At 46.2% G+C, this 20,000-nt stretch overlaps 1 protein-coding gene across 2 annotated transcripts in view; it reads left to right on the top strand.

Annotated features, from left to right (window-relative positions):
- BRIP1 (BRCA1 interacting DNA helicase 1) overlaps positions 1-20,000 on the top strand; it is a 176,841-nt gene that overhangs the window by 57,352 nt on the left and 99,489 nt on the right. For both annotated transcript variants that reach the window (XM_069972725.1, XM_069972726.1), the window contains exons 8-14: positions 8,006-8,227; positions 9,100-9,299; positions 9,954-10,086; positions 10,178-10,332; positions 13,599-13,764; positions 17,455-17,595; positions 18,515-18,676. In XM_069972725.1, coding sequence (XP_069828826.1) covers positions 8,006-8,227; positions 9,100-9,299; positions 9,954-10,086; positions 10,178-10,332; positions 13,599-13,764; positions 17,455-17,595; positions 18,515-18,676 — 1,179 coding nt within the window. The remainder of the gene's footprint in view (positions 1-8,005; positions 8,228-9,099; positions 9,300-9,953; positions 10,087-10,177; positions 10,333-13,598; positions 13,765-17,454; positions 17,596-18,514; positions 18,677-20,000) is intronic.

Raw genomic sequence — 20,000 nt, 5'->3', positions numbered from 1 at the left:
TCCTATCATGTTGTTCTTGGACTCAGGCGGTCGCCTTCCTGCGGGAGATACAGAGCGACAGAACAGCTCGGGGCTTGTGTCTTTCCACGGACGCGGCGATCACTTCTCTGACACCTCGCTTCTGTTTATTTTTATTATTTCCACCTATTATTTTTATAGATCCTCGAAACTCCTCTTCATGGAAACCTTTCTGCTCCACGTTGGAGTGAACTTCGCTTTTATGGTTGATGAAGTTTCCATCTATTCCACCTATCTTGTATTGGAATTCATTTACATATCGACTTACGTGTAACTGGCCGTTCTTCCATTTATGCCGTACACTGAATGGACAGATGCAGGAGCCAAGTGACTGATGTCCCTTCTTACCAGTGTATGCGGTTATGTATTTTATTACTATTGCGATGTAATAGGCAGTTAGGCTGTAATTTTGACTTATGTATACACCAATATATACACCAATATATACACTAATGGTGCGTTTACACAGAGAGATTTATCTGACAGATTTTGGAAGCCAAAGCCAGGAACAGACTATAAACAGGGAACAGGTCATAAAGGAAAGATTGAGTTTTCTCCTCTTTCCAAATCCATTCCTGGCTTTGGCTTCCAAAATCTGTCAAATAAATCTCTCTGTGTAAACGCACCATACTTTATACACTAATTTATACACCAATATATACTCCACTTTATACACCAATATATACACCAATTTATGCACCAAGATATACTAATTTATACACCAATTTGTATGTTTTAAAGGTTTATATTAAAGGGGTTGTTCACCAAAAAGGTTTTTCTTTCAAATCAACTGGTGCCAGAGATTTGTAATTTACTTCTATATATAAAAAAAAAATCTCTAGTCTTCCAGTACTTATCAGCTGCTGTATGTCCTGCAGGAAGTGGTGTATTCTTTCCAGTCTGACACAGTGCTCTCTGCTACCACCTCTGTCCATGTCAGGAACTGTCCAGAGCAGGAAAGGTTTGGGGATTTGCAGCTGCTCTGGACAGTTCCTGACATGGACAGAGGTGGCAGCAGAGAGCACTGGCCACGCAATAGAGAATGCCACCCGTTCGTACAGTACACAGTCACACAGTAGAGTATGCCACCTGGTCATAGAGTACACAGTCACCCAGTCATACAGTACACAGTCACACAGTAGAGTATGCCAGCTGTTCATACAGTGCACAGTCACCCGGTCATACAGTACACAGTCACCTGGTCATACAGTGCACAGTCACCCGGTCATACAGTACACAGTCACCCGGTCATACAGTGCACAGTCACCCGGTCATACAGTACACAGTCACCTGGTCATACAGTGCACAGTCACCCGGTCATACAGTACACAGTCACCCGGTCATACAGTGCACAGTCACCCGGTCATACTGTACACAGTCACCCGGTCATACAGTACACAGTCACCCGGTCATACTGTACACAGTCACCCGGTCATACAGTACACAGTCACCTGGTCATACAGTGCACAGTCACCCGGTCATACAGTACACAGTCACCCGGTCATACAGTGCACAGTCACCCGGTCATACAGTACACAGTCACCCGGTCATACAGTGCACAGTCACCCGGTCATACAGTGCACAGTCACCCGGTCATACAGTGCACAGCCACCCGGTCATACAGTGCACAGTCACCCGGTCATACAGTGCACAGTCACCCGGTCATACAGTGCACAGTCACCCGGTCATACAGTACACAGTCACCCGGTCATACAGTGCACAGTCACCCGGTCATACAGTGCACAGTCACCCGGTCATACAGTACACAGCCACCCGGTCATACAGTGCACAGTCACCCGACAGTACACAGTCACCCGGTCATACAGTGCACAGTCACCCGGTCATACAGTACACAGTCACCTGGTCATACAGTACACAGTCACACACCGCACATTCAATCTTCACAAAGTAGATTTGTTTAAGGTTACAAGACAAACCATTAAGCGTTTAGGTTTATCTCATAAAGATGTAGTACAGATCCTTCCTCCCTCGGGGGGCCGGGCATAGAAATTGATGCATAAACCCATTGGATTGGATCCCCACCCTTGGGACACTCAAATGTTGGATTTTTATCTAATATGTAAAGGGGGACAGTCTGAGGGGGCTTCACCTGCCATCTCTGACCCTCTGGGCAGAGCTTTACTACCCATGTGTGGCCTCCCCCTCAGCTATCAAGAGAACACACCTGAAAATATCAAAAAGATACTTTCCTAGGTGCCCCATGACAGATCCGGGCCCCACCGTCCTAATGGAAATCTCACTGTTCTGATTCCTGGCGTATCAGACACCATACGGCCCGGACATGCAGAACGTGATGACCAGAACAGGTAGATAGACCATGTTTGCACCTGTGATGTCCCCTCATCCCCGACACTATGGCCAAGGGTACGTTCACACTGCAGACTCCCCGGGCCGGAGCCATCCGCTCATCATCCTCAGAGGTTGGCACTTTATGGAGATTGTGGATGTCCCAGTGGAGGTTCTTCTGTAAGGGGGCGTCTAGCTCAGCACTTTATATTATGTTGTCTTCCCTTTTTCATATTCCATTGATTTTTGTTATTTTATGCTTTCTCGGTGGTCGCCATCAGTTTTAATGCCTGATTTATTTGTATATTTGATGTAATGATGTCATTATTTTCTGATATTTTATCAGCTTCTGACTCGCCATTGTCTTGTAGGTGGTGGTATTAGACAATATTATTAAATCTGCTCCGTGTTGTGTCCTCTTGAGTTGTATGTGCAGTATTCTGGGGCAACCAGCGAGAAGCTTCCAGATGAGCGGACACCGTGTGTATATAAAGAGAGGAAAGTCTAGCCTCTCTGTGTTTGTGTGTTGTCCGCTTGTTTGCTTTGTTCTAGCTTCTCTGTATGTTTGTGTGTTGTCGCTTGTTCGCTTTGTTGTAGCTTCCCTGTATGTTTGTGTGTTGTCCGCGTGTTCGCTTTGTTTTAGCTTCCCTGTATGTCTGTGTGTTGTCGCGTGTTCGCTTTGTTCTAGCTTCTCTGTATGTTTGTGTGTTGTTCGCTTTGTTCTGGCCTCTCTGTATGTTTGTGTGTTGTTCGCTTGTTCGCTTTGTTTTAGCTTCCCTGTATGTCTGTGTGTTGTCGCGTGTTCGCTTTGTTCTAGCTTCTCTGTATGTTTGTGTGTTGTTCGCTTTGTTCTGGCCTCTCTGTATGTTTGTGTGTTGTTCGCTTGTTCGCTTTGTTCTGGCCTCTCTGTATGTTTGTGTGTTGTCCGCTTGTTCGCTTTGTTCTAGCTTCTCTGTATGTTTGTGTGTTGTCCGCTTGTTCGCTTTGTTCTAGCTTCTCTGTATGTTTGTGTGTTGTCCGCTTGTTCGCTTTGTTCTAGCTTCTCTGTATGTTTGTGTGTTGTCCGCTTGTTCGCTTTGTTCTAGCTTCTCTGTATGTTTGTGTGTTGTCCGCTTGTTCGCTTTGTTCTAGCTTCTCTGTATGTTTGTGTGTTGTCCGCTTGTTCGCTTTGTTGTAGCTTCCCTGTATGTTTGTGTGTCGTCCGCGTGTTCGCTTTGTTCTAGCTTCTCTGTATGTTTGTGTGTTGTCCGCTTGTTCGCTTTGTTCTAGCTTCTCTGTATGTTCGTGTGTTGTCCGCGTGTTCGCTTTGTTCTAGCTTCCCTGTATGTTTGTGTGTTGTTCGCTTTGTTGTAGCTTCTCTGTATGTTTGTGTGTTGTCCGCTTGTTCGCTTTGTTGTAGCTTCTCTGTATGTTTGTGTGTTGTCCGCTTGTTCGCTTTGTTCTAGCTTCTCTGTGTGTTGTCCGCGTGTTCGCTTTGTTGTAGCTTATCTGTATGTTTGTGTGTTGTTCGCTTTGTTGTAGCTTCTCTGTATGTTTGTGTGTTGTGCGCTCCTTGTATTCTTCAGCTAATGTTGCGTTCTGCCGGTCGTTCTTCCCCCTTATAGTCACGCTCATATACAGAAGGGTTAAGGGCCTCGCTTGGTTATGAATAACTTGGGTAGAGCAGCTTCTTTCTGAGCCAGGTATATGCAGTGTATATATATATATATATATATATACTGTATGAAACCATGGCTGGGCTCCCGCTGGACTGGTAAAGCATCCCTGCATTTCCTTCATTGCTTTGGGAATCCTAAAATGTTTATAGGAATTTTATTGAGCCCTGAAGACGTTTCAGCACAAAGAGGTTGTGGGCCGTCAGCGTATTTCTGGCGCGGCTTGTGAAGCTCTTAAACCCGCTGAATGTTCTGCTGAAAATGCCGTCACCTGACATCGGCGAACAGATTCTCCCTTGTAGAATAAGCTGCTTAGAGCGACCCGGTCCTCTGAGCCAAGACAAGATGAAGGCCGCGCTCTCATGGAGGGGAAGGATTTAAGGGCCCTCCTTCCTGTTCCAGGATTTCCTGCAGCAGGATATGGAGATGATTAATCATTTTATTGCTGCAGGAGACAAGTTAGAAGAAGAGCATGCACTTCGCCGTATTAAAGCTCAGTTCATATGTTTAATAATCATTTAAATTTTTTAGACCAGGGCTTCTCAAACTTCTTGTTCACGGATGATTGATGCTGGGGCTTCACCAACAAACATACTACTACACGGCAGCAGATACCGCCATATAGTGCTCATAATACTACGCAGCCACAGATACCGCCATATAGTGCACATAATACTACTCAGCCGCAGATACCGCCATATAGTGCACATAATACTACGCAGCCGCAGATACCGCCATATAGTGCACATAATACTACACAGCCGCAGATACCGCCATATAGTGCTCATAATAGTACGCAGCCACAGATACCGCCATATAGTGCTCATAATAGTACGCAGCCACAGATACCGCCATATAGTGCACATAATACTACGCAGCCACAGATACCGCCATATAGTGCTCATAATAGTACGCAGCCACAGATACCGCCATATAGTGCACATAATACTACGCAGCCGCAGATACCGCCATATAGTGCACATAATACTACGCAGCCACAGATAACGCCATATAGTGCACATAATACTACGCAGCCACAGATAACGCCATATAGTGCACATAATACTACTCAACCGCAGAGACCGCCATATAGTGCACATAATACTACGCAGCCGCAGATACCGCCATATAGTGCACATAATACTACTCAACCGCAGATACCGCCATATAGTGCACATAATACTACGCAGCTGCAGATACCGCCATATAGTGCACATAATACTACGCAGCCGCAGATACTGCCATATAGTGCACATAATACTACGCAGCTGCAGATACCGCCATACAGTGCACAGAATATCCCAGAGCAGCAACAAACCAAAACCACTGTACAGCCAAAAAAATCTCCACCTGTAGTATCCCAACACCACATTGTAGAAATACATACTGCTCCACCTGTAGTAACCCAACACTACAGTGCAGAATACATACTGCTCCACCTGTAGTAACCCAACACTACATTGCAGAATACATACTGCTCCACCTGTAGTAACCCAACACTACATTGCAGAATACATACTGCTCCACCTGTAGTAACCCAACACTACATTGCAGAATACATACTGCTCCACCTTTAGTAACCCAACACTACATTGTAGAATACTGTACATACTGCTCCACCTTTAGTAACCCAACACTACATTGCAGAATACATACTGCTCCACCTGTAGTAACCCAACACTACATTGCAGAATACATACTGCTCCACCTGTAGTAACCCAACACTACATTGCAGAATACATACTGCTCCACCTGTAGTAACCCAACACTACATTGCAGAATACATACTGCTCCACCTGTAGTAACCCAACACTACATTGCAGAATACATACTGCTCCACCTTTAGTAACCCAACACTACATTGTAGAATACTGTACATACTGCTCCACCTTTAGTAACCCAACACTACATTGCAGAATACATACTGCTCCACCTGTAGTAACCCAACACTACATTGCAGAATACATACTGCTCCACCTGTAGTAACCCAACACTACATTGCAGAATACATACTGCTCCACCTGTAGTAACCCAACACTACATTGCAGAATACATACTGCTCCACCTGTAGTAACCCAACACTACATTGCAGAATACATACTGCTCCACCTGTAGTAACCCAACACTACATTGTAGAATACTGTACATACTGCTCCACCTGTAGTAACCCATCACTACATTGCAGAATACATACTGCTCCACCTGTAGTAACCCAACACTACATTGCAGAATACTGTACATACTGCTCCACCTGTAGTAACCCAACACTACATTGCAGAATACATACTGCTCCACCTGTAGTAACCCAACACTACATTGTAGAATACTGTACATACTGCTCCACCTGTAGTAACCCAACACTACATTGCAGAATACTGTACATACTGCTCCACCTGTAGTAACCCAACACTACATTGCAGAATACATACTGCTCCACCTGTAGTAACCCAACACTACATTGCAGAATACATACTGCTCCACCTGTAGTAACCCAACATTACATTGCAGAATACATACTGCTCCACCTGTAGTATCCCAACACTACATTGCAGAATACATACTGCTCCACCTGTAGTATCCCATCACTACATTGCAGAATACATATTGCTCCACCTGTAGCAACCCAACACTACATTGCAGAATACATACTGCTCCACCTGTAGTATCCCAACACTACATTGCAGAATACATACTGCTCCACCTGTAGTAACCCAACACTACATTGCAGAATACATACTGCTCCACCTGTAGTAACCCAACACTACATTGCAGAATACATACTGCTCCACCTGTAGTAACCCAACACTACAGTGCAGAATACATACTGCTCCACCTGTAGTAACCCAACACTACAGTGCAGAATACATACTGCTCCACCTGTAGTAACCCAACACTACATTGCAGAATACATACTGCTCCACCTGTAGTAACCCAACACTACATTGCAGAATACATACTGCTCCACCTGTAGTAACCCAACACTACATTGCAGAATACATACTGCTCCACCTGTAGTAACCCAACACTACATTGCAGAATACATACTGCTCCACCTGTAGTAACCCAACACTACATTGCAGAATACATACTGCTCCACCTGTAGTAACCCAACACTACAGTGCAGAATACATACTGCTCCACCTGTAGTAACCCAACACTACATTGCAGAATACATACTGCTCCACCTGTAGTAACCCAACACTACATTGCAGAATACATACTGCTCCACCTGTAGTAACCCAACACTACATTGCAGAATACATACTGCTCCACCTGTAGTAACCCAACACTACATTGCAGAATACATACTGCTCCACCTGTAGTAACCCAACACTACATTGCAGAATACATACTGCTCCACCTGTAGTAACCCAACACTACAGTGCAGAATACATACTGCTCCACCTGTAGTAACCCAACACTACATTGCAGAATACATACTGCTCCACCTGTAGTAACCCATCACTACATTGCAGAATACATACTGCTCCACCTGTAGTAACCCAACACTACAGTGCAGAATACATACTGCTCCACCTGTAGTAACCCAACACTACATTGCAGAATACTGTACATACTGCTCCACCTGTAGTAACCCAACACTACATTGCAGAATACATACTGCTCCACCTGTAGTAACCCAACACTACATTGCAGAATACATACTGCTCCACCTGTAGTATCCCAACACTACAGTGCAGAATACATACTGCTCCACCTGTAGTAACCCAACACTACATTGCAGAATACATACTGCTCCACCTGTAGTCAAATGCCCAATTTCCACAGAAATGTGAGTTGTGCTGCAGATTGTGGCAGATGAATGGAAGGGCCTTACTGTGATTGCAGCCGCCGGTATTTAGATGACGTATATTACCTGATATGGAGTAAATTATTCCTTATTTTTGTTATTTTGTTGGTTGCCTTCCTGATATTGTATATGATGACCGTCTTACCTTAGTGGGTTATTTTCGGGTTAGATGATGCGTTTTGATCACCTTGATGTTTCTTGTTCTCTTTTCCAGGGGGCGTCATGTCGCTACTATTATGGGGCTCAGAAGATGAGTGAACAAAACATTTTGCAGTATCGACTGGGACTAAACCAGGCGTGGGACATTGAGGAACTCGTAGGTCTTGGAAAAAAACTACGTGCTTGCGCCTACTATGCAGCTCGCGAACTGATGATAGAGGCCGACATCGTCTTCTGTCCTTATAATTATCTTCTGGACTCACAAATTAGAGAGAGTGTAAGTGACATAGTCATGGTTTATGCCTTATTTACTGTATGACGCCTGGTAGGCCATAACATTAAAACCATTCTGAGGCTTTCCCACATGCCACAAAGCCGCTTTCATGTGCCGGAGCATACAACCTAAAGGATACCTACCTGCTACATGTACTGCAGCTTACAACCTAAAAGATACCTACCTGCTACATGTGTTGGAGCACACAACCTAAAGGATACCTACCTGCTACATGTGTTGGAGCACACAACCTAAAGGATACCTACCTGCTACATGTGCCGGAGCACACAACCTAAAGGATACCTACCTGCTACATGTGCCGGAGCACACAACCTAAAGGATACCTACCTGCTACATGTGCCGGAGCACACAACCTAAAGGATACCTACCTGCTACATGTACCAGAGCACACAACCTAAAGGATACCTACCTGTGCCGGAGCACACAACCTAAAGAATACCTACCTGCTACATGTACCAGAGCACACAACCTAAAGGATACCTACCTGCTACATGTACCAGAGCACACAACCTAAAGGACACCTACCTGCTACATGTACCAGAGCACACAACCTAAAGGATACCTACCCGCTACATGTGCCGGAGCACACAACCTAAAGAATACCTACCTGCTACATGTACCGGAGCACACAACCTAAAGGATACCTACCCGCTACATGCCACTAGGGAGCTATCAGCGGTTACATTCGTCTAACCTGGTGATAGTTCCCCTTTATTAATATGAGTAATATGAATAAGAAAGAATATAACTAAAAATATTTTAAAATTTTCCGCCATAAAAATCGAATGTAAACAATAGGTAATTTTCTGATGACACATTCCCTTTAAGTGGTTTATTATACAATTTTTTTCTAGATGGATATTTGCTTGAAAGATCAGGTGGTCATCCTAGATGAGGCCCACAACATTGAGGACTGTGCCCGGGAGTCTGCCAGCTATAGTGTAACTGATGCCCAGCTGCTGTATGCTAGAGATGAGATAGACAGCATGGTCGTCCACGGGATCAGAGCCAGCGACCACGAACCCTTACGAGCTGTCTGTTACAGTCTGACCAAGTAAGTTATTATCTGGTTTGCCATATGCAGTGAATGTGTTCTTTCCAATTGAAGTAAAATTGTTGTGTTTCTGTAAGAGTTTCAGACGTAGCTTCTTATGGGGGGGGGGTCTCCTTAAAGAAAAAGGATACAGAATGTTGGGTAAATGGAATCCCTGCAAGGCTAGCTATCTCAATCCTTTATCGATATTGGCCTCACACACGAAGATACGTGGCTGATGACGAGAAATATTTTGAAGCCCTCCTTAAATGAACAGTCAGCTTACGATCGGACGTTGTCCCCATCCACAGCTGATCGGTGTCACTTTTACACAGGCCGAATATCGGCCGCTGGAGCGTTTCTAGCAACCTCCTGGCCGAGAAGCACACGTTATTACAATATGTGACCTCTTAAAGGGGTTTCCACTGAAATATTGGCTGTATAAGGTGGCCTTTGGTCGTACAAGTGGTTGAGGTCGGCTTCTAGAGGGACAGCTTCCGTAGACTACAATAGAAGAAATGTTGCCACAGAAAAAGCGGTCTAGATTGAAGGGGGTCTTCTCAATGTGGCGGAGTTTTCACTGTGTGTGAGAGGATAGATCTGATATTGTACTATAAGCTTTGTCAGTGTGACTGTGTATAGACAGGGTGTTATTTTTTGTCATTTGTTACCTAGCTGGATAAGAGAATGTGCTGACGCTTTGGTGGAGAGAGACTACGAGTCTTCATGTAAAGTCTGGAATGGTCAAGAGATCCTGTCCGTTTTCCATGAGATGGGTATAACTAATGCAACGTTCCCCCTCCTTAAGGTAGGTGCTGCGGCAGACACTCACAAAGTTACCCTTTTTGTGTAGCGAAATTCATCACTTCAAAATGTTTTTTTGTTTTTTTTTTATTTAGGGAAATCTGGCGGCTGTAATTGAAAAGGAGGAGAAGACAACTGTTCGGAATGGGCAGGAAACTGTAGTGAAGGTGCCGACACTCAGCCCACCCACACAAATGGTACTAAAAGGATTGTTTCTAGTCCTGGACTATCTGTTTCGTCAAAACAACAGGTTAGTGTGCACGGGGAATGATATTATTATATTAGTGTATATCCATTACTGTAATTATAATCAGAACTAATCCTATATGTATGGGCCTCTTTACATGGGCCGACATGGTGGCCGTACAAGCACGCAAGCAATCATTAAGATCATCGCCCGTATGCAGCATCCGGGCCACACAAACAATCCTTGTATTGCCATGGAGACTGACAGCAGAGCCGTGCATATACCCGTGGTGTTAGTGTCCACATCACAGATGCAGTGCATACTTACCTGTGCTGCTGTGTAATCCGGCACCCTGTTCTCTGGCTCTCCTCTCCGTCCTGCCCTCTGGCCTGAAGGTATCCAAAAATTTCAAATAGAACAGAATAGACGCATTCGTTTTTTTTATACTAATGTTAATGATGACTGATAGAAGAGTGCTCCATTTATATCCAATTACTATCCATGTGTAATGATCTGGTTTTGACACTGAGCATGCTCAGGAAGAGAAGACGTGGCTCAGAAGGAGGAGAAGTGGCTCAGGAGGAGGAGACATGGCTCAGGAGGAGGAGGAGACGTGGCTCAGGAGGAGGAGACGTGGCTCAGGAGGAGGAGACGTGGCTCAGGAGTAGGAGACGTGGCTCAGGAGGAGGAGGAGGAGACATGGCTCAGGAGGAAGAGAAGTCGTGGCTCAGGAGGAGGAGGAGAAGACGTGACTCAGGAGGAGTAGGAGAAGACGTGGCTCAGGAGGAGTAGGAGAAGACGTGGCTCAGGAGGAGGAGGAGAAGATGTGGCTCAGGAGGAGGAGGAGGAGGAGATGTGGCTCAGGAGGAGGAGGAGAAGACGTGGCTCAGGAGGAGGAGGAGAAGACTTGGCTCAGGAGGAGGAGGAGACGTGGCTCAGGAGGAGGAGGAGACGTGGCTCAGGAGGAGGAGGAGGAGACGTGGCTCAGGAGGAGGAGGAGAAGACTTGGCTCAGGAGGAGGAGGAGGAGGAGGAGAAGACTTGGCTCAGGAGGAGGAGGAGGAGAAGACTTGGCTCAGGAGGAGGAGAAGACTTGGCTCAGGAGGAGGAGGAGGAGAAGACTTGGCTCAGGAGGAGGAGGAGGAGAAGACTTGGCTCAGGAGGAGGAGGAGACGTGGCTCAGGAGGAGGAGGAGGAGACGTGGCTCAGGAGGAGGAGGAGGAGACGTGGCTCAGGAGGAGGAGGAGACGTGTCTCAGGAGGAGGAGGAGACGTGGCTCAGGAGGAGGAGACGTGGCTCAGGAGGAGGAGGAGACGTGGCTCAGGAGGAGGAGGAGGAGACGTGGCTCAGGAGGAGGAGGAGGAGACGTGGCTCAGGAGGAGGAGGCGGAGACGTGGCTCAGGAGGAGGAGGAGAAGACTTGGCTCAGGAGAAGGAGGAGACGTGGCTCAGGAGGAGGAGGAGACGTGGCTCAGGAGGAGGAGGAGACGTGGCTCCTGCTATAAACCGATGTGTAAATAATGTAAACAATCTCTTTTATTTGATAAACACAAACGGATTATGTTAAAAAACAATGAGCAGTTTCCATCAGCTCACATGGTTTGCACATCTGGTTTTGGGTTTCCGTTCACTTAAACGGATCTGTTCAAAACTGATCAGCGACACAGATGTAAAAGAAGCCGAAGTTTACGAGACCTTTGGCTTCTGGTGACGGCCTTTCATTCAACTTAAACGTTGTGTGTGTGCATGAAGGCAAAGTTTTTCTGTATGTTACTTTTTTTGCGATCATTTTTCTGTAATTATAATATCTAAGAATGTTGCTTGTTTTGGAGAAATTGAAGTTTTGAAATGGAGAAATGCAGCATGCCTGAATAAATCCCTTTAAAATATTACAGAGGTGATACAAAATGTGGGTGGTTAGAGAGCGCAGTAATATAGACTTCCATAAAACGCCATGTAAGCAGGTTTATACAGCTGGAGACAGGACATAAAAATATAGCAGGCATCCAGTTGCAGCAGTATTTTTTGGTCGTAAAAAACCATATGCTTAAAATGTTTGTAAAAAATGTGGTGTGAACCTAGCCCTACTGCTTCCTTCTGTAACCACACATTTAAGGGGAACTCCGGGAAAATGTTAAAATCCTGGAGGATAGGGGGTGGGTTCATAATAATGAAGTAATACTTGCCTGTGCTCACGGTCACCCGCAGGTCCCTTGTTTCTCCAAGTCTTGTGACAACACAACCCCACTCAGCCAGTCAGTGACTGGGACAGGACATCTCTGCAGTTACTGACTGACTGAGCGGGTAGCTTCTGTGGTGTCATGACCAGGAGGGTGACAGTGAGCTGGTGGCGCCAAGGGGGCATGGGGATTATGTTCCCACCACCCCCTGTCCTGATTTGTAATGCTTTGTGCCATTAACGGATGGCATAGGAAGAGGAGCTGTTAGGTTTGTAGTAACTGCTGCATCTAAGCCTTGAGGGTGCGTTCACACACATTCACAGCAGATTTCACACTGAAAGTTTCATAGTGAAATCTGCTGTGATGCTGGGTACATTTACTATATTTCTTACTGAATATTATTCACTAGCCATGTAGTAGGATTTAACTGCATATTATGCAAGCTAGCCAAAGGAGAAGTTAACAACTGCATGTAAAAGATTAACCTGCTAGAGATGGACATAACTGCCTGTAAGTGTTGTTGGGGTTAATCTGCTAAAGGACACAGCTGCTTCTTAAGGGTTAATCTGCTGGAGGAGGACACAGCTGCTAGTAATAGTTTGTGTTTACCCTCGGTTTGTGCACCATTAAAGCCAATCTGTACCCACAATCTGCCTCCCCCCCCCCCCCAGCCACCCTGGAGTTATTCTGCTAAAAAAGATCTTTTAAACCACCAGCGCTGTGTCAAAGAGTCGTGACTAACAGCACCCGCGCCCGAGGCCTGGGGCAGCTTTTTTTGGTGGAATAATTCCATCAACAGCTGAACAGACCCCAGGACAGCTCTTGGATTGAAGGCGGCTATCTGACGGTACAAGTGGTTTATGGGGGGGATTGTGGCTACAGATTCTCTTTAAATTGAAATAAAATTATGCAGAGAACTCCTTCATTATAGCTGTGTATATGCTGATATGGGCCACTGTTGTAGTAGGGATACATGCATAGTAACAGTATAAGTGACATCCAAAACAACAACCATCATTGAATGTAGGTGACTGTATATTTTCCTATAGTGATTGATACAGACGTAAAAATCGTCATCTTGTTGGCAATAAACCTGTGTGTGTGACTGTGGCCTTGTAGAGGCTTATTACATTATACGTCCATTCGTTCAGATTTGCAGAAGACTACCGGATCGCCTTGCAGCAGTCGTACATATGGACAAATAAGCAAGATGTGGTGGATGAAAACGGATTCTTTGCAAGACCGAAAAACCGAAGAAACGTCCGTCAGAAAACTCTGGTTTATACGCTGAATTTCTGGTGCTTGAACCCAGCGGTGGTAAATTACTCTTTATTTTACAATCTATCCTGCTTTCTGTATCTATGCGTGTTACATAGCGGAATAAAGACATATCCAGCCTGGAACCCTGCAGTGCTGATCCAGAGGAAGAAAAACGAAAACATACAAATCTGTCTTTGCTCCCCGTTATCTTCCTGGCTTCTGCCCGCTCCCCGTTATCTTCCTGACTTCTGCCCGCTCCCCGGTATCTTCCTGGCTTCTGTCCCCTCCCCGGTATCTTCCTGGCTTCTGCCCGCTCCCCGTTATCTTCCTGACTTCTGCCCGCTCCCCGGTATCTTCCTGGCTTCTGTCCCCTCCCCGGTATCTTCCTCTCTTCTGCCCGCTCCCCGGTATCTTCCTGGCTTCTGTCCCCTCCCCGGTATCTTCCTGGCTTCTGCCTGCTCCCCGGTATCTTCCTGGCTTCTGCCCGCTCCCCGGTGTCTTCCTGGCTTCAGCCCGCTCCCCGATATCTTCCTCTCTTCTGCCCGCTCCCTGTTATCTTTCTGGCTTCTGCCCGCTCCCATGTATCTTCCTGGCTTTTACCCGCTCCCCGGTATCTTCCTGGCTTCTACCTGCTCCCCGGTATCTTTCTGGCTTCTGTCCGCTCCCCGGTATCTTCCTGGCTTCTACCTGCTCCTCTGTATCTTCCTGGCTTTTGCCCGCATCCTTATATCTTCCTGGCTTCTGTTCGCTCCCCGGTATGTTCCTGGCTTCTACCTGCTACCCTGTATCTTCCTGGCTTTTCACCGCTTCCCTGTATTTTCCTGGCTTCTGCCCGCTCCCCTGTATCTTCCTGGCTTCTGCCCGCTCCCCGGTATCTTCCTGGATTCTGCCCGCTCCCCGGTATCTTCCTGGCTTCTGCCCGCTCCCCGGTATCTTCCTCTCTTCTGCCCGCTCCCTGGTATCTTCCTGACTTCTGTCCCCTCCCCGGTATCTTCCTGGCTTCTGCCCGCTCCCCGGTATCTTTGTGGCTTCTGCCCGCTCCCCGGTATCTTCCTGGCTTCTGCCCGCTCCCCGGTATCTTCCTGGCTTCTGTCCGCTCCCCGGTATCTCCCTGGCTTCTACCTGCTCCCCTGTATCTTCCTGCTCCCCTGTATCTTCCTGGCTTCTGCCCGCTCCCTGGTATCTTTCTCTCTTCTGCCCGCTCCCCTGTATCTTCCTGGCTTCTGCCCGCTCCCTGGTATCTTCCTCTCTTCTGCCCGCTCCCCAGTATCTTCCTGGCTTCTGCCCGCTCCCCGGTATCTTCCTGGCTTCTGCCCGCTCCCTGGTATCTTCCTGGCTTCTGCCCGCTCCCTGGTATCTTCCTCTCTTCTGCCCGCTCCCCGGTATCTTCCTGGCTTCTGCCCGCTCCCTGGTATCTTCCCGGCTTATGTCTGCAGCCACCACTGGAACTTCAGAGCCGGTCTCAGAAGTAACAGACTGCTTAGCCAATCACTGACCAATACTGGCTCTGAGGTTCTTGCAGCAGCAGCGGGCAGGAGCCAGGAAGATACGGAAGGCAGAACTGGAGAGTACAGGTATGTAAACACTTTATTATTTTACACTGAAGGCAAGGGCTGCATGGACATTGCTAAAGATACGTAACAAGGCCCTTAAAGTGACCCTGTCGCCCCTATTTGCAGTCTGACTGCTCTCCACAGGTGTAATGGGTAAATGTTACAGCTTTTATTACTTATTTTATATCACACCTCATGGTGCTTGTTCTGGTAAAAAGTCGTTTTTATCACCTGTGGATTGGTGTATGTGGGCGGGGCCTTGCGGCCTTTGTGCCACATCGCTCCGCCCCGCCCCTCAGCAGGCCTTGAAAGGGCCAGCCATAAGCTCTAGGCGCCATCCCCCTAGAATGCCCCACACAATGGCCGCTAAAGGGGGGTGGGGTCTATGTGGTGATGTCACGGATGGGGTGGGGCTAAGTGTCGCTAGGGCGGAGCAATGTAGCACAAAGACCACGAGCCCCCGCCCACATATACCAATCCACAGGTGATAAAAACGACTTTTTACCAGAACAAGCACCGTGAGGTGTGATATAAAATAAGTAATGAAAGCTGTAACATTTACCGATTACACCTGTGGAGAGCAGTCAGACTGCAAATAGGGGGCGACAGGGTCACTTTAAAGTTATACTGTCACCCCCTTACTCTCACTTCATTTCATCGGTGAACAATGTCACCAGGGCAGGGCAGTTTAACCCCATCTCCTAGCTGGGTAGAGTACCCAACTGCTGTGAAGCCCCGTCTAGGTGACACTTTCCATATAGTGAAGGAGGCCCACCTGCTGTGAAGCCCCGCCTAGGTGACACTGTCCGTATAGGAGAGGGGGCCCACCTGCTGTGAAGCCCCGCCTAGGTGACACTGTCCGTATAGGAGAGGGGGCCCACCTGCTGTGAAGCCCCGCCTAGGTGACACTGTCCATATAGGAGAGGGGGCCCACCTGCCGTGAAGCCCCGCCTAGGTGACACTGTCTATATAGTGGAGGAGGCCCACCTGCTGTGAAGCCCCGCCTAGGGGACACTGTCCATATAGTGGAGGAGGCCCACCTGCTGTGAAGCCGCGCCTAGGTGAGACTGTCTATATAGTGGAGGAGGCCCACCTGCTGTGAAGCCCCGCCTAGGGGACACTGTCCATTATAGTGAAGGAGTCCCACCTGCTGTGAAGCCCCACCTAGGTGACACTGTCCGTATAGGAGAGGGGGCCCACCTGCTGTGAAGCCCCGCCTAGGGGACACTGTCCATTATAGTGAAGTAGTCCCACCTGCTTTGAAGCCCCGCCTAGGTGACACTGTCCGTATAGGAGAGGGGGCCCACCTGCTGTGAAGCCCCGCCTAGGTGACACTGTCCGTATAGGAGAGGGGGCCCACCTGCTGTGAAGCCCCACCTAGGTGACACTGTCCTTATAGTGGAGGAGGCCCACCTGCTGTGAAGCCCCGCATAGGTGACACTGTCTATAAAGTGGAGGAGGCCCACCTGCTGTGAAGCCCCGCCTAGGTGACACTGTCCATTTAGTGGAGAAGGCCCACCTGCTGTGAAGCCCCGCCTAGGTGACACTGTCCATTTAGTGGAGGAGGCCCACCTGCTGTGAAGCCCCGCCTAGGTGACACTGTTCATATAGTGGAGGAGGCCCACCTGCTGTGAAGCCCCGCCTAGGTGACACTGTCCATTTAGTGGAAGAGGCCCACCTGCTGTGAAGCTCCGCCTAGTTGACACTGTCCACTGATGAAATGAAGCGATTTTACAGCAGAAAAGACACAGATGAGTTTTATACAGGTGTATATAATATGTACAGCATCTGAGCTTGTGGATGGTGCAGAAAACCGCACATAGAGCAAGGGGGGTGGGGGGTACAGGATCACTTTAAATTTACTATCAACTAAAATGGAACCTCCCATGTTGTTTTCCATGTCAGTGATATCAGGTGTTATTGCTACCTGCCCGGCGTCCCCTGTACCTGCCACTTCCTGTGGCTCCATCTGCAGCTTGTACAGGAGCCCGGAGCTCTCCTCTCAGAACATTTCTCCTCTGTATTGTCACATGAGTAGAATTAGAGAACAGTCACTGATTTCAGTCACATTTTAGTATTTTTTTATTATTAAGTGTTATATACAGTATATATATGTTGTATTTCTCTCTGCTGTAACTGAGGTGTAATTTGGTCCAATCCTGTAAATGCCATTGATGTTGATTGTGTATTTCAGGCCTTCTCTGAGCTGAGCGGCAATGCCCGCTCCATTGTTCTCACTTCCGGCACTTTGTCTCCGATGGGATCGTTCTCCTCTGAACTCGGTGTTAAGTTTTCTATCCAGCTGGAGGCCAACCATGTCATCCAAAAATCCCAGGTGAGTAACGTCTTGAGATCCTGCTGCAGATTGGTACGTTGTGGACGTCCCTGTCTTTGGGGACAATCTCTGTAATGTGTTGAGGCTGGATTGCTTTTCTTTCGCTCTGTTTTTCCTGTGGATTGTTCTAGCGGCTATTTGCTATAGTACAATCCCAGTGATGGTCGTGTCCTAGACAGATAGAGATATGGAGAATGACCATATTATAGGACTGTAAGACGCAGTGGGGGAGATTTATTATCACCAGTGTACAAGTAAGTAAAGCCCCACCCCTATTCAACCTGTGGGCGGGATCTGGCGCCTAGCGGGCGCACATATATACACCTGCTCCAAAGCAAGCAATTAAACATTTTTTTTTCTTTCCGGAGTACCCCTTTAGGCTGGGTTCACACTATGTATATTTCAGTCAGTATTGTGGTCCTCATATTGCAACCAAAACCAGGAGTGGATTAAAAACACAGAAAGGCTCTGTCCATACAATGGTGAAATTGAGTGGATGGCTGCCATATAACAGTAAATAACGGCTATTATTTCAGTATAACAGCCGTTGTTTTAAAATAACAGCAAATATTTGCCACTAAATGGCGGCCATCCACTCAATTTCACCATTGTGTGAACAGAGCCTTTCTGTGTTTTTAATCCACTCCTGGTTTTGGTTGCAATATGAGGACCACAATACTGACTGAAATATACGTAGTGTGAACCCAGCCTGAAGCTGGTAAATTTCTCCACCTGTCTGGCACATGTGTGATCCACTATACAGCGCCATTGTGTTTCTGGGGATCAATGCAGTTTGTGTTTAGATTTATTCTTCTACTTTTACATTTCAGCAGCTCATTATAGCATATTTTATAGAGATACGTGTCCTCTATTAGCCGTATACAGCCATGCAGTGAGCGCTAATCTGCTTGTATTACAGGTATGGGTCGGCACAGTTGGTGCTGGTCCAAAAGGTCGTAAGCTTTGTGCGACGTATCAGCATACAGAAACCTTTGACTTCCAGGATGAGATTGGCGCCCTCTTACTATCAGTCTGCCAGACCGTCAGCCACGGAGTCCTCTGCTTCCTGCCGTCTTACAAGGTAAAAGAAGCCGCTAATGAATATCTCTGTATATAATGTACTGTATATAATACACTGTGTATAATGCACCCTATATAATGCACCGTATATAATGCACCGTCTATAATGTACTGTATATAATGCACCATATATAATACACTGTATATAATGCACTGTATATAATACACTATATATATAATAAACCATATATAATGCACCGTATATAATACACCATATATAATGCACCTTATATAATACACTGTATATAATGCACTGTATATAATACACCATATATAATGCACCGTATATAATACACTGTATATAATACACTGTATATAATACACTGTATATAATACACTATATATAATAAACCATATATAATGCACCGTATATAATACACCATATATAATGCACTGTATATAATACACTGTATATAATACACTGTATGTAATACACTGTATATAATACACTGTATATAATACACCATATATAATAAACCATATATAATGCACCGTATATAATACACCATATATAATGCACTGTATATAATACACCGTATATAATGCACCGTATCTAATGCACTGATATAATGCACTGTATATAATGCACCATATATAATACACGGTATATATTACACTGCATCTGATGCACCATATATAATACAATGTATATAATGCACCTTATATAATACAATGTATATACTGCACCGTATATAATACACTGTATATAATGCACTATATATAATGCACTGTATATAATGCACCGTATATAATACACGGTATATAATGCACTGCATCTGATGCACCATATATAATACAATGTATATACTGCACTGTATATAATGCACTTTATATGATGGACCGTCCACTGTCATGACCTTAGTGGGGGTCCTAAAACACGCCAACATGGAATGAAATGTCCTCATTTTGTTTTTTTGTGTCTCTAGATACTTTGTTTTATTTCTCAAGTAACTATATTAATATATATATATATATATATATATATATATATATATATACACATACACTCACCGGCCACTTTATTAGGTACACCTGTCCAACTGCACGTTACCACTTAATTTCTAATCAGCCAATCACATGGCGGCAACTCAGTGCATTTAGGCATATAGACATGGTCAAGACAATCTCCTGCAGTTCAAACCGAGCATCAGTATGGGGAAGAAAGGTGATTTGGTGCCTTTGAACGTGGCATGGTTGTTGGTGCCAGAAGGGCTGGTCTGAGTATTTCAGAAACTGCTGATCTACTGGGATTTTCACGCACAACCATCTCTAGGGTTTACAGAGAATGGTCCGAAAAAGAAAAAACATCCAGTGAGCGGCCGTTC

This window comes from Dendropsophus ebraccatus, chromosome 5, assembly GCF_027789765.1.
Source record: "Dendropsophus ebraccatus isolate aDenEbr1 chromosome 5, aDenEbr1.pat, whole genome shotgun sequence".
Lineage (NCBI taxonomy): Eukaryota > Metazoa > Chordata > Amphibia > Anura > Hylidae > Dendropsophus > Dendropsophus ebraccatus.
This window is presented reverse-complemented; position numbering and strand designations above follow the sequence as displayed.